General features: G+C 43.6%; 1 protein-coding gene across 1 annotated transcript; it reads right to left on the reverse strand.

Annotated features, from left to right (window-relative positions):
- Positions 1–8,824: 8,824 nt before the first annotated feature.
- Positions 8,825–14,654, reverse strand: ATP23 (ATP23 metallopeptidase and ATP synthase assembly factor homolog; the record flags this gene model as incomplete). Its single annotated transcript, XM_081211835.1, has 6 exons — positions 8,825–9,290; positions 9,721–9,804; positions 10,823–10,960; positions 12,160–12,241; positions 12,348–12,393; positions 14,438–14,654. The coding sequence occupies 6 exons, from the start codon at positions 14,652–14,654 to the stop codon at positions 9,087–9,089; spliced, it is 771 nt and encodes a 256-aa protein (XP_081067961.1). The 3' UTR covers positions 8,825–9,086.
- Positions 14,655–14,729: the final 75 nt, after the last annotated feature.

Below are 14,729 nucleotides of genomic sequence, written 5' to 3' on the forward strand. Positions count from 1 at the left end.
CACACCATTTGAATGGGAATGCCCGTCAACTGGGGGAGGGCTCAAATATTTTATTGTGAGGGTGCCCGCAGCCCCTATGAGTTGGCTCCTATGATGGTGGATGGTATCAGAAGCTGCTGAGAGATCAGCAGAACCAGGAAACTGCTTTCACCTTTGTTTCTAGCTCTCCGGAGATCATCCAGCAGTGTGACCAAGGCAGTTTTGTGTCCCATGATGGGACACAGAAGAAATGTGTGCAACCTCATGGGTTTTTGCTTGTTTGTGTTGTGTAATCTCCTTGTAGTTGCAGGACATTGTTTTCAGCCAGAACTCACCGGAACTCAGTTCTGGCACCTCTCAGGTGGATGCCATTGCCATTATAGGAGAACAAGGGAGGCTTTCATGGTGAGTTACGGCACCTTTTTTCTAGGGGGGGGGGAATAGCAATGTTTGGATAGTGTGAGTTCGTTTGCCATGGCCTCAAACACATGAAATGTATTGCAGGCATCACCAAAGTGTGAGAAAAGACCATCATACAATTCATGACAGTGCACAATTTAGTGCCAGCCTCCTATAGAGCTTTATTTACAGTATCAAGTCTCTTGGTGTATTTCATTCCCATCAGCACTTGTCTTAGATTGACCAAACTTTTAAATCTCTCTCAAAGTGGCTAGCAGTTCCCTCCACAAAGTATATTCTTATCTTCTCGCCTACCCACACCATATGGTGGAAACTGCAGCTTGGCAGACTCGAGCAGCAGAAGCAGTCTCGGGTATATATGTTAACTTATGGGAGTTATACAATTCACATACTTATTTATAAATGTATCTTAAAAGGGTAAAGGTAAAGGACCCCTGACAGTTAAGTCCAGTGGCAGACGACTCTGGGTTGTGGCACTCATCTTGCTTTACAGGCTGAGGGAACCGGCGTTTGTCCACAGAGTTTTTCCAGGTCAAGTGGCCAGCATGACTAAGCAGCTTCTGGCAAAACCAGAGCAGCGCATGGAAATGCCATTTACCTTCCCGCCGGAGCAGTACCTGTTTATCTACTTGCACTTTTGGCATGCTTTCAATCTGCTAGGTTGGCAGGAGCTGGGACCGAGCAACGGGAGCTTACCCCGTCGAGGAGATTCGAACCGCCGACCTTCTGATTGGCAAGCCCTAGAGGCTCAGTGATTTAGACCACAGCGCCACCCACGTCCAAATACATCTTAGGGGCCTACAATTTTCTGAGTGCCTGGAGCCTGCAAGGTGGCACAAGGCTTCCTGATTTGTGTTCCAGTAGCCCAAAAAGAAAGAAAGATATTGTACAGGTACCATACCAAAGCACATGCTTTTCTCAACATACAGCTGGAAAGATGTAATGCACCACTAATTGGGTTGGAAAAAGTTGGCTGTGAAGTGACCACAATATATTCAGTATCTCCCATACCAATTCAAAAAACTAATGCCAAGATGCAAACCAGAAGGGATTAAGAGCTGATCACACTTTATATGGACTTAGTCCCACTGAATTCAGTAAATGTGTTTTGGATCATGTAGCATGCCCCACTGATTTAAGTTTCAAAACTTTTCACAGGTGCTTACATTGTCTTCAAGAGTATTCAGCTTGAAAGGTATTGTGTTTATTTTCTCACAGCAACCCCAGAATGCAGCCGCTATAAATTCCCCATTTACAAATGGGGAACTGGGCTGGAGGATCACATCCAATATCAGGAGACCTATTTGATGCCAAAGTTTTCAGCCTGCATGACTTTCTCCAGCACAGCAGGTTCCTAATCAAAACATCCTCACTGCAACTGCAACAGCAGCCAGCCAAATGTATTCCGCTTGCATTCTCCAGATCATTATTATGAGGAAGTAAATATTTCATTTTTGAACTCTCTGGGAGCTGAACAATGCAGTGGAAGTGTGTTTAATTTCTAATCTATTTTAACATTAGAGTTATGTAAATTTGATTAAAATGCAGATTTAAATAAAAATGGAAATGCATGCTGAAGTCGCTTCAGGCTTGCTTTGTTTTCACCGCAGAGCTCTTTCCAATGGTGCCGCAGCTCCCTCTGCTGTACTGATGGCAGGAATTCAGATTGTTCCTGGGCTTTTCACCTGTTAGCAATGGTGGGGGAGAGAAGCCGTTTAATGTTATGTGTTAAAATAATGCAATGACTCTATGAGCTAAGAAGCACTACAAGAAGTTGCTGGTTGCTGTCCTCTTGCCTTTTCAAGTTAAAGCAAAAAGGCCATCGGCAAAATCAGGCTTCTTCTCTGTGACTGAAATAACAACAAGACACTTGAAATACCAAAACATCATCATTTTTAGGGGATCTGGGTTCCAATGTGTTTTCAGGACTCCTGCCTTCCCTAGAGCTGACAGGTCTGCATGGCTACGTTTCCCACTTTTAGCAAAGCCTGAGGAATTAAGAGCTTGTTGCCTTTTCTAAAGAAACTTCCTTGTATCCAAAGAACCTCTAGTGCAAGAATTGGGGACTTGTGGTTCTCCAAGCATTGCTGGACTACAACTCCCATCATCTCTGACCACTGGGCAGTCTGATGGGAGTCGTAGTCCATCAACAACTGGAGAGTCACAGATTTTGTATCCCTGCTCTAGCACAACCATGTTGCCACGAACACGAAAGGATCACTGTCTCCCCCAGTTCCTCCCTATCTGCCATGCTGAATCATGCCCTCTACCTCCCACGTCACATTTCCTTTGACCATCAGAAATGGCCTTTCAGGTAGGTGCAAGGATTGCAGCAGGAAGGAGGCAGAAATGTACCTTTCTGTAACTGGAGTTTGTCTAATAAAGCCACTTTCTGCACTCACAGCCAAATTCTACATCACCAAACCAACAATACAGCATGATTCTATATATAGATAAGCTGAATTGTTTTCGTCCTAACCTTTTCCATAATTTTTCTGTGTGAATCTATAATCCATTCATCCTCATGGTAAATTTCTGTATACACCTGTCAAACCATTTTTGCTTTTCAACTTTTTTCATAATTCTTCTAAGTGAGTCTGTAATTCATTCAGCCTAGCATGTCTGTTGATCTGGAATGATTTTTGATAGCACTTTCTTTTGCATTTTGGGTCTTAAAAGAATATTTCCTTCCTTCCTTCCTTCCTTCCTTCCTTCCTTCCATAATACTTCCAAGAGCCAGATATTTTCAACCACTAATTCTGATAAAGCCTCTAGAATGGATTAATTATGGCAATATTCTTTGACTTGCTTCCTTGATCCTTTACTTCAACCTTTAGGCTAAAATCACATAGCCACTTACTGAAGTGCAACCCCTCTGGAACTCAGTGGGACTTGGTTCTCGGCAAACAAGTATAAGATTGCACAGTCAACATTTTTAAACGCCTTGTGGGTATTTCCTTTGTCATTCTGCATTTCTGGCTTTCTGTTTTACATATTTACTTGCATTGGGTTCCTCACCTTCACTGGATTGAGTTTAAACTTTTTAAATTCACTTTTGACCCTTCATTGCCTTGGTCTCTGCTATCTTTTGTCCGTGCTTTCTTTTGATGCAGCAGTTGACTTTGTGGAATAAGAATGTGATCCTATGCCTGTTTATTCAAAAGCGAATCCCACTGTGTCGAGTGGGATTTTCCCCTATGTGTGTTTAAGACTGCATCTTTCTTGGAAGTAAGCCTCATGGAGCATAGCAGGGCTGATTTCTAAATAAACATGCATAGGACTGGGCTGCAGACAGTGCCCTTCTCGTGCACTGTTTCTCAGCATCATTTTGTTGACATAGGAAACTGCCTTACAACACAGACCCCTGTGAGAACAGGATGCTCGACTAGATGGGCCATTGGTCTGATCCAGCAGTACTTGTCTTATGGTCTCCTTATGTAGACTATTGGTCCATTTAGCTCAGGGCTGTCTCAACTGACTGGCATTAGGTGTCCAGGGTTTCAGACAGGGGCTGTGTCAGGCTTTGGGAAAGCAGCTTCCTCCCTCCCTTTGGCCGTGGATGAGCAGAACAAAGCAAAAATAGTCTCTTACCGTTTAAAGAGATTTTAATGGTCACAGCTAAAGAACAAGGAGTCCGTCTCGGAGTAAAGGTGCTCCCAGTTAAGGTTTCCACCCACTTCCCCCCTAGTCACTTCTGCGTCTTGCAATTGTATCTCGCAACCACCGTGCTTTTTGTGTAGCCACCTTATCTGCTCTATATGACCTTGGAGTGATAGGCTGGACACTTTCCAGCGCGAGAGAGTCTGTTAGCTCTCTCTCTTCCAGTTCTTCTACACCTTGCTGTTCAGCCCCCAGTTTTTCCCAACTTTTGTCTTCAGAACTATGCCCCTCTGCAAACCACTGTTCCAAATCTATACTGCTCCACTGCTCCTGGGCAGCTTCAGGTTCCTGGTCAGGAGCAGGGGCAGGCTCCCACCATTCCTCATTAGAGCAGTACTCCTCAGCCTGGTCTTTGACAGGTTGACTCTTTCCTCACTCTACCAAGAGATGCTGGAGACTGTGGAGCTCACTCAGTGAACTGTGGACCTGTTTATTATGCTTCGAATGCTCTTCCGCCATCAAACTAGCTGGTTTTCTTCCTGTCTTTAGGACATCTCCCTCTCATAATATTAGAGCTCAAGACCATCCAATGAAGCTGACGAAAGGGAAGCCTGTTTGCATATTAAAATCAGTGTGCAATTCCACAAACATAGTATCATCGTTATTAGCGACAAAGCTGTAACACAATTGAGGGGTAGATGAAGGGCAAGATATTAAGACGTGTGACTTTTTTGTGTCTTCTGAAAATGCAGTGTCATGCAAAACATAATCTAAACTGGGGCCCTGGAAAAGAAGCAAAGAGCAAAGGAATATTAACAAGCAAGATTATGCTATTGCAAGGCTAAGCTGAGCCCCAGGGAATTTAGACAATGCAGAAGGTCGGCTAGATTACATCAAAGGAGGGGACTTTTAGAATTTAGTGTGCAATTTTCTCCATAGGTGTATAAAGTATTTTTCTAACTGCTTTTGTTCCGATATTCAGTCACTTTGCAGCCAGCAGCTATGCAACAGTAGGTTGCTGATAAAATTACCTCTTGAAAACAAGATTAGAAATTCTCCACATGAAATATAGGAGGGAAAGATGTGAAGCAGCGCTTGGCTAGATAACTAAGGCTGCCGCAACCTTATGCACACTTTCCTGAGAGTAATATCCATTGAACGCAGTGGGACTTACTTTTGGGCAAAAATGCAGAGGCTTCATACCAAAAGATACATGATTCCTAAAAGGTACTATCGGCCCCCAAAATCTAAAGTGCTGATTCACATCACATTTTTAAAAGGCAAAGCCAACCTCAATTGACTCTTTAGAACCATTTTATTGCAGACTGTATCAATGAGTTTGGGACTTGATCCGTGCTCTGACACCCATCCCGACTGCGATTCTATCAAATTGCTATTTTTAGAAGAATTTGCTACATAAGCCATGACATGTCACCCCCCCCTGGTGTGCTCTCCTCAAAGTACACCCCCCCATACACACTCCAAAACAATAGCAATGCAGTTATCATAGATCTGTTCATTAGCTGGAATTCTTTTTCTCTAAATCAATAATAGCATTACGGTGAAGAAATTGAAGAAGTGCAGCAACATCAAGCAATTACATTCCACCTACCTAAATTACCCCTGTAATGATAATTGACACAGTTTCTTACACTCTGCTTCAGCATTAGACTTTTGTGAGCACAGATCAACAGTAACCTTCCTTCTGCACACAGAGTAGTTATTCGGTGTTGTGAACCAGTAAATCATGATGATCAGGGTAAATTTATGTGGCTGTTCAAGGGCCCTCAAAATCCTAATTTAAGCATAGTAAAATGCAAGATTTTTTTAACTAATTTTTTTTTTTAAACTAAGTGTTTTTTTAAGAAACTTGGGGGGGGGGTTACATTCAAGATCTGCATACCCTCCAACATTTCTCCCATGGAAATAGGGACGTCCTATTCTGCATCAGGAAGCTTTTCCTGTATTTGATCTCGCCACACACAAGGCATATACACATATGCATCTGTCCCCTTGAGACAGTTACAACCTCTCAGTCTAACCTATCTCATAGGATTGTTGCAAAGAAAAATGTTCAAGGGAAGGGATCATGTACAACACCTTCCACAGATAAATGGAATGAAATAAAATTTTAGCTGTAAGCTGCCTTGAGTCCCTGTCAGGGGAAAAGGCAGGATATAACAACAACAGAAACTCTGAGAATGATCAGGAACATACCAGAAAGTAAATTCTATTAAACTCAGTGGGACTTAGTTCTGGCTAAAGGATTGCTTAGGAAAGCAGTGTAAGGCTGCACAGTCTTTACCCAAGAGCCAGTGTGGTGTAGTGGTTAAGAGCAGTGGACTCGTAATCTGGTGAACCGGGTTCGCTTCCCCGCTCCTTCACATGCAGCTGCTGGGTGACCCTGGGCCAGTCACACTTCTCTGAAGTCTCTCAGCCCCACTCACCTCACAGAGTGTTTGTTGTGAGGGAGGAAGGGAAAAGGAGAATGTTAGCCGCTTTGAGATTCCTTAGGGTAGTGATAAAGCAGGTTATCAAATCCAAACTCCTCTTCTTCTTCTTCTTCTTCTTCTTCTTCTTCTTCTTCTTCTTCTTCTTCTTCTTCTTCTTCTCTACCCAGTTATCAGGGAGTAAGCTCCATTGAATGCACTGGGACTTCCTTTTCAGTAAACAGTGTAAGGCTCCATTTACAATAACGGAATAAACACTCCACACATTTCCTTAAAACTGGCTGGCTGCTGAAGCATTGCAATTAAAGAATTTAAAGTAGATTGGTAACATTTTCTTTCAAAATTATAGGAAGGGCTTTGTATGCCAGCTTCACCATTTCCTTAATTTGGTGCAGGAATTTTATTTTTTGCACCTACACACACATCCAACTTTTAATTGTTCTCTGACACACAGAGGGGAGGAAAAAGGAAAACGGGGACATTCTGGGATCAAATCAGAATCTGGGATGGCTTCTTAATTCTGGGACTGTCCCTGGAAAATAGGGACACTTGGAGGGTATGGATCTAACTACAATTTGTTAGGGAGTATGTTTGAGTACAGGTGGTCTATAGCTGGGAAGACCTTACTGCAAGGCACTGCCAACCTTATTATGGTGTTTGAATAGATGTAAAGCCTGCAAGGCAAAATACAGTTGTGGGTCCTTCATTATTGTGGAGCATAGAATATCCCCCACCCGAATAAAAAAGTGGGCATCTCTGGCCTAAGGGACTTGGTGGAATAGTAAAAATGAATGGATTTAGTTGAGTGATAAGAATCAAACAAGGACTAACAAGGTACACAAATGTTTAACTATCACTGGCAAAGCTGCTCTGATCCTAAGGTCTCGGGCTGGGAAAATGAGGAAGAGGTTGACATCCTAATTTGAAATGGCCTCAGGCCTCTTGTAGAATTTCAATATTGCACCCCCTGCAATGCTTCCATTTATTATACCCTGGGAATCCCTAGAAGCCAAACTCCTCTAATAATTATGTTTGAGGTCTTCTCCTGCAAATATAAATAGCCACGAGTAATGGCACTGTATGATTTTCTCAGAAGGATTCCATAAATTCTATAATCATTTCACACTGTATGCTCAGTGCAGGCTTCTTAGGGGTGCTAGACAATCTGTAATTTAGACTGCAATTTCTTCTCTGCTTAAACCTCTTAGCATACACTATGCTCAGTGATGACAATGTATAAATAAACAATCCTCCCATTGTAGTCGACCCTGCATTTAATATGGAATGACTATGGAGGGCTGCAAGCCCTTGCAGCTGAAAGGGGAAGCTTCAGTTTCTCTGCGAAACCTCTGGCACCATCTCAGGATATCTGTGCAAAGATTGCTGTGTACATCAGATGGACTTTCATGAGCATTCGCCTCCAAGCTGCAATATTAACTGGACTACAGCACAGGCTTTCGATAAGGTACTCTCTTGCAGCACAGCCCTCCAATCTGCAACAAGGATATTACCATAAACAACACTACACTTTAATGTATCCTGCTCTCTAAGACTAACCTGAAATGTGGGTAACATCGCAGGCTTGCTTTCCTCTAATCAATGAACCTGTAGGATTTGATTTTCTTGAACAACACTGCAGGGTGGAGCCTTACACTACGTGAGTATTCAATGTGAACACTCATAAATCATTCTTTTGTGGCATTTTCCAACCTAAGTAAGAACAAAGTTAGAAAAAGCAAGGCCACTTTCCTTTGCTGCTACCTTTCAGGTTTTTAGGCAAATATAGTGCCCATTCGCAGCTATATTAAAATTTTGACTTTCTCCATTAGTTTCTATGGGCAGCTCTCACTTCTGTCCCTGGGAACATTTTAGATATGAAACAGGAAATGACCACCCTGGCCAATTAGGCGATTCCATATGCCTCTCTCCTTCCCTCTCCAACCATGCCATCCCCTTCCCCTTCCCAGCGTTTCAGCTCTTCATCTCTCAATATTCCATACCACTTAATTTATTTAAGGGTTATTTGGTGCCCTTCTCCATGCTGCTTCTGAAAACCTAGGGTTCCCCTCCCCCACAAGACTGTTGGTACCTCCCCATATTTTGGCTATGTAATGGTGGGCGCTCTCCTCCGAACTTCCATATCGTGTAGGTGTGGGTGTGTTTATAGATGAAGATATAATTTCATGTCAAATGAACATTCTCCATCCTCATAGACCTGGTTTTGGAGGTTCCCCCACCATCCCAATGCACCCCCCCAACTTTTTACATTTCATTGTTTCCTAAAGCTTGCCGATACCTGACTTTTTGTGCTGCTTTGGCTACATAAGCAACAGCTGTCACCTATGAGCAGTAGAAATAGAGGGACTGCCAAAACATTAACGAAACAGCATTTATTAAACCAAGGATGAGAACCAAAGCATTTGCAAAATTAATTTCCAGTAGAATACTCACATAAACATTTATGTGTACATTGGGGGGGACGGGACTGCTAGACCAATTTGTACGCCAAACAAAACACAGAACAGGAATTCGACAACATGAATATTCTTTGTTGTCCATGAACTTCCAGTTATCTTCACAATTAATCTTTTGAAAATTGTCCCAAAAATGTTGTAGCTGGAAATAAACAGTTTTTGGCTATATATTTGCATAGTACCGGTCACGGTTTTGGAAATCTCTATGTGCATATTTTGCATCTGATCTGCTGTGAGGCACTCTGTCAAACGGCTCGTGATCATTGAAACACGATTCAAAGACTTCATCCACAGCTTTCTCGGCCACCTCTTTGCTGATATTCCGAACAGCCAAGATGGAGCGAACAGCTCTGTCTTTTACGCAGGTCTGAGGAAGGTAAGAAAACCAAGGTCAGGACACAGACTGTGAAGTCTAGACAAGTGATACACTTAGTAAAATTGATTATTCCCAATGATAAAACACAGAAAGTGTTTCGAAAGGTATTGCTAACTAAAACAAAACGAACAACTGTCCATCTCCCATATTCTCCACAAACCCAGGAAGGCACCAAGATGCTCAACTCAAAAGCCAATGTCACATTGTTTGTTGTGGATGTCTATTAGCAATGTCACTCCTTGAAGAATAGCCATAGAAGGTTGCACCAAATCTGACCACCAGCAGATTCTCATACTTTGTTATACCTAACAGAACTCCTGTAACTTGACTATCGGATATCTGAATTTCCAAATTAAACAGGACCTCATCTGCAAACGGAAGCCTGGCCCTCGTCTTCATTTACGGGTCACCATCAACTTACCTGCTGATGCTGCTTCAATCCAAATTTAAACCGGGTCATTTCATTGAGGAGGGAGCAATCACCACTAAGATTAGCAGCTCGAATCTATTTAGGGAAACACACCAAAAACACCAAAACTAAATAAAGTACTCGGAGAACTGCAACAATTCCTAACATGGCTCCCAACAGTTCTCTGGCTAAGATGGCACTAGCTATATGCCAGTCAAGACAACAGGCCATAAGAACCTATGTGACACAAAGTAAGACTTTGAAAAAGTACCGTTTGTTTACTTATAATATTTCTGACCTTGTGACATGTCTGGTTTCCTTTTTCTCCTGTTCCCTGCTACTTCACACTGAGTAAAGTTTTAAAGGCAGGCTGGTTGTTTGAATTTTCTCATTCACAGTTATTAAAGCTGCAACAACTAAAATAGGAATACTGACAAAGGCTTTTCAGTCATGTCAGATACTGATCGTTGATTAGAATCTTACATTTATATTGCTTTATTATGTTTTAGCATTGTACACTAGTTAATTCTAATTTTAAATGGCTCATAAATCCTCCTTTTTAGAGTGTTAGTGGGAGTAAATTCTTACTAGCACATACACAAAAACCCACTGGGTCAATCAATATTTCTGAAATAGTGAAATCACAGAACTGTTATACAGACATACCTCGGAAGTTGAATGGAACCCGTTCCGGAAGTCCGTTCGACTTCTAAAACGATTAGAAACCAAGGCGCGGCTTCCAATTGGCTGCAGGAAGCTCCTGCAGCCAATCAGAACCTGCGGAACCTGCGTGAGATGTCCGGATTCCAAAGAAAGTTCACAAACCAGAACACTCACTTCCAGGTTTGCGGCATTCGGGAGCCAAAACGTTTGACTCGCAAGGCGTTTCTGAGATATGACTGTAATGACCCTGTGATCCACTACGTACTTCTATGGAATTTCTAGATGTGACCAGCATGAACAATCCCCATCTTGCCGCTTTTGACAAAAACAAACTTGGAATGAAGGGGAGGGGGGAAGCCAAGGAAAAAACTAAGAAGAATTGCACTGATAAGTGTATGTTTTGCTTAGATGTTAAATATGTTCTTAGCAGCACTATTAATTTACAACTTACCTCCGAGCAAGCTAAATGCCTGATATTATTGAACCAGTCCACATGTGCACGGCAGTGATCAAAAGCATGGATAAGCTCATGTGCAACCACTCTGTTCATATGAGACTGGTGATGAATATTGTTTTGGCACAGAACAATCTACAAAGGAAATAAGGGGGACATTCAGAAGATAATTTAATCTACAAGTCACGGGCTTTATCCTATTTTAAAGCAAGCCTCAAAAAAATACTGAAATTGACAAGTGCAGAACTTTGTGGATAGCCATCCTCTGGTATTTCTATGGTGGTCGATGGGAAGAGAGTCAAATCTCCTTTCTCACTTCCCTCCCCAAATATCTTTACTATTATATAATGCAAACGGGGAAGGGATGGTGCAGATTCATCCACACTTATCACGCTGCTGTATCAAGGCATGTCAAGAAAGGGAGGAGTATAATATAGCTTCTTTTTTCCACCTTTGCTTATAGCAAGAATGGGAAACATGCAGCCTGTGGGCCTTATTCGGCCCAACGCATATCTCAAATTGGCCTCTGAAGCTTTTTCTCAAGCCACTTGCCCTACAACTGATTTCATATATGACATCAAGTAAGAACACAGCTACAAAGGAACAATTAGGAGCTGAAAATGAGCTTTCATTTGCTACTTTGCAGGTGGGAAGTCACTGAAAGCATTGATTACATGACCAGCACTAACAGCAAGCACCAGATGGACACCAGAGTTCCCCAACAAGAACTTTCCCATGCAGCCAAGAGGGCTCGCTATCAGTGCTTATCAGCAAGCCCCTTTGAAGGTGTGCTTTCACTGACAGTGCACCTTCCCAGGGGCTCACTGCTCACTCCTGCTTCATGCATTTGAAGACTCATCATGAGCCCACGCAAATGCATTTTGAGGCCGTTCAAGCCACTAATCAGCTGTCAAGATTAAGTCCCAACTGTGGGCCAACAGTCTTCCCTTTTTGTAGAAGGCCTGTAGTTTACCAGGTGAGTCTGCTGCCTAGAACAAAAGAAGCCCTTCCACTCAAACAGGAATAACTTCTCTGGGAGCAGTGAGTGGGCCTGTGGATTTGTATTTCCAATTAAGAAGAGGCCTGACTGATTAAATACTATTTAATTAAATACTCCACTTGAACTGAACCCTTCTGGCTTGTGCAATCATTTTATTAAATTACTATAATACTATGGGGGAGAGGGGAGTAAGCATTGATTCCGAGAACTATGAACTCAAAATGTTCAACAATAAACATCTCATAACTTTCTGCAACTATTTTGTTTTGCTAACATGTCAAAGCATCAAGTTATCTGATGTTTCCAATGCTGCAACAGATTGCTGCGTACCTACCTGTGATGTTGAAGAATCGAATCCTCCACTGACACACCCATCACACTCTTCACATGAGAAGTGTCGATCTTTGAAAACAGTGCTAAAAGGCCCAAATACAGGTCAGCTTTTTAGTATTAAAGTCACCTTCAAGTAGGAACACAAATGCAGTAAACATGCAACAAGCTTGGGTCAAAAAAAATTCTTACCAGCCAGTATTCTTCATAGCATCAAGTAGCAGTTTAGCATATGGACCTAGACCAAGCAATGCAGTCATTTATTCTTAAGCACAAAACTTGGGCAGACAAAATGAGCTACTGGTCACATGCTTTAGACCACAAAGGGCAGCCTGTAGCCCACATGTGGGCCTTTCAGGTCTTCAGTGCGGACCATGTGGGTGCCCAGCTTTGTAAGATCAGAACTACAGCTGGGTGCATGTCAAAAGCTTTAGAATAAGGGCAATGGGAAACAGACAATATGAATGGACTTTCCGCACCCTACAGCAACAAGACTGTTATTGGTGAACTGGGGGGGGGGGACAATGTGGCTCCCTTTAACGACTGGATTGAAGATATGAACAAACTTGCTACACATGAACAAGCTGTATACAAACGTAGACTTGCCATGGACAAATTTGACGGTATTTGGAATAATTTTATTTTTTAAAAAATAGCGTATTAGATTGTCTAGTTAACTGCAATGAAAAGGTTCCCCCCTCCTTTTTTTGTAATGCACACAATATATATTTTTCTGCTTTGTTTTCTACATGGATTCTATTTCTTGTTTCTTCTTTTTTGTGTCTTACTCTGTGCACTTGTACTTTTGTATTTTCCAGTAAAGAATGATAGATAGATAGATGATACATAGATTTAGATGCGCGTGCACACACACATACACACACTTACTTGTACCTTGGTTGTCGAATGCCTTGGTACTCGTACATTTTGGCTCCAGAACACCACAAACCCGGAAGTGAGTATTCTAGTTTGCGACTGTTCTTTGGAACCCAAATGTCTGATGCTGCTTCCGCGGCTTCTGACTGAGTGCAGGAAGCTCCTGCAGCCAATTAGAAGCCGCACCTTGGTTTTCAGACATTTTTGGAAGTCGAATGGACTTCTGGAATGGATTTTGTTCGAGAACCAAGGTACGACTGTATGTGTGTGTGTGTGTGTGTGTGTGAAGAACACACACACACACACACACACTATTGGTTTACAGTAATAAACAGGGTAATAGGCTGTTTATTACTGCAAACCAGTTTCTGGACTTCTTGAAAAGAACAAGCTGTAAGGCTGCCAGTGGTTGATCCACAGGCAATGGTCTTCTTGCTACTACTTATGACATGGAAGGTGTCTGCCCTGGCAACAAAACAGGGTCCGATGCCGCACTTAGGCTGCCAACCTAACCCCGCTTACCTGGAAGTAAGCCCCCCTGCATTCCCTAGGGCTGAATAGGCATGGATAGGCTTGCACAGACCTCTCTTGGGAAAGAGACAGGGGCAAATCTGGGGAATTGTGGTTGTTCTATCAGCCAGCTCGCAGGTCTGCGACTGCTGTTGCCGAGTGCCAGGTCAGCTCAGAGTAAGACCTCTCTCATCCATGATCTGATTGTGGATTGCCAATCTCCCCTTCTTGGGCAAGATTCATGAGCGTGTGGTCACGGGCCAGTTCCAGACACCCCTGCAAGAAACTGATTTTCTAGATCCATTTCAATTGCGGTTTAGGCCCAGTTTGGGCATGGAAACTGCTTTGGCTGCCCGGTAAAGGTACCCCTAACCGTTAGGTCCAGTCGTGGCCGACCCTGGGGTTGCAGCGCTCATCTTGCTTTACTGGCTGAGGGAGCTTCTGGGTCATGTGGCCAGCATGACTAAGCCGCTTCTGGCGAACCAGAGCAGCGCACGGAAATGCCGTTTACCTTCCTGCCGGAGTGGTACCTATTTATCTACTTGCACTTTGACATGCTTTCAAACTGCTAGGTTGGCAGGAGCAGGGACCGAGCAACGGGAGCTCACCCCGTCGCGGGGATTCGAACTGCCGACCTTCTGATCGGCAAGTCCTAGGCTCTGTGGTTTAACCCACAGCGCCCTTGGCTGCCCTGTAGAGGCCCCTAAATTTTCGGTAAGAGCCTCGCCTACGGTCCACAACAGCATGGGTGCAAGTAATTGACGGGTGTTTAGGAGAGAGGCAGAGAGAGAGAGAGAGGTGGTTGGGATGGAGCCGCGAGTCCCTTGGGAGCGGAGGGCAAGTGGCTCGCTCGTCACGGCGCGGCCAGAGAGGGGACGCGGCCTCCAGGCACTTACTGCTTTCCAGGGCGATCTGCAGCATCACCTGGCACTTGTGGTTCCTGGTGAAGACGGTCTTATAGAGCATGGACTGCTGCTTTTTCCCGCCTCCGCGGCTCCTCTCGGGAAACAGGCCGTACCCGAAGTCGTCGTCCCGCTCTCCGCCGGAGCCGCGGCTCTCCGGATCCTGCGGCTGCTCCGGAGGAGGCATCTCGGAGGAGCCTCCTTCAGCCATTCAGGCGCGTCGGAAACAGCATGGCTCGGGAGGCCTCGCCGGCCACCGTAGGTCACTCACCGTAGTGATAGGGAA

The sequence above is a fragment of the Podarcis bocagei genome (assembly GCF_964188305.1).
Source record: "Podarcis bocagei genome assembly, chromosome: 10".
NCBI classification, from domain to species: domain Eukaryota; kingdom Metazoa; phylum Chordata; class Lepidosauria; order Squamata; family Lacertidae; genus Podarcis; species Podarcis bocagei.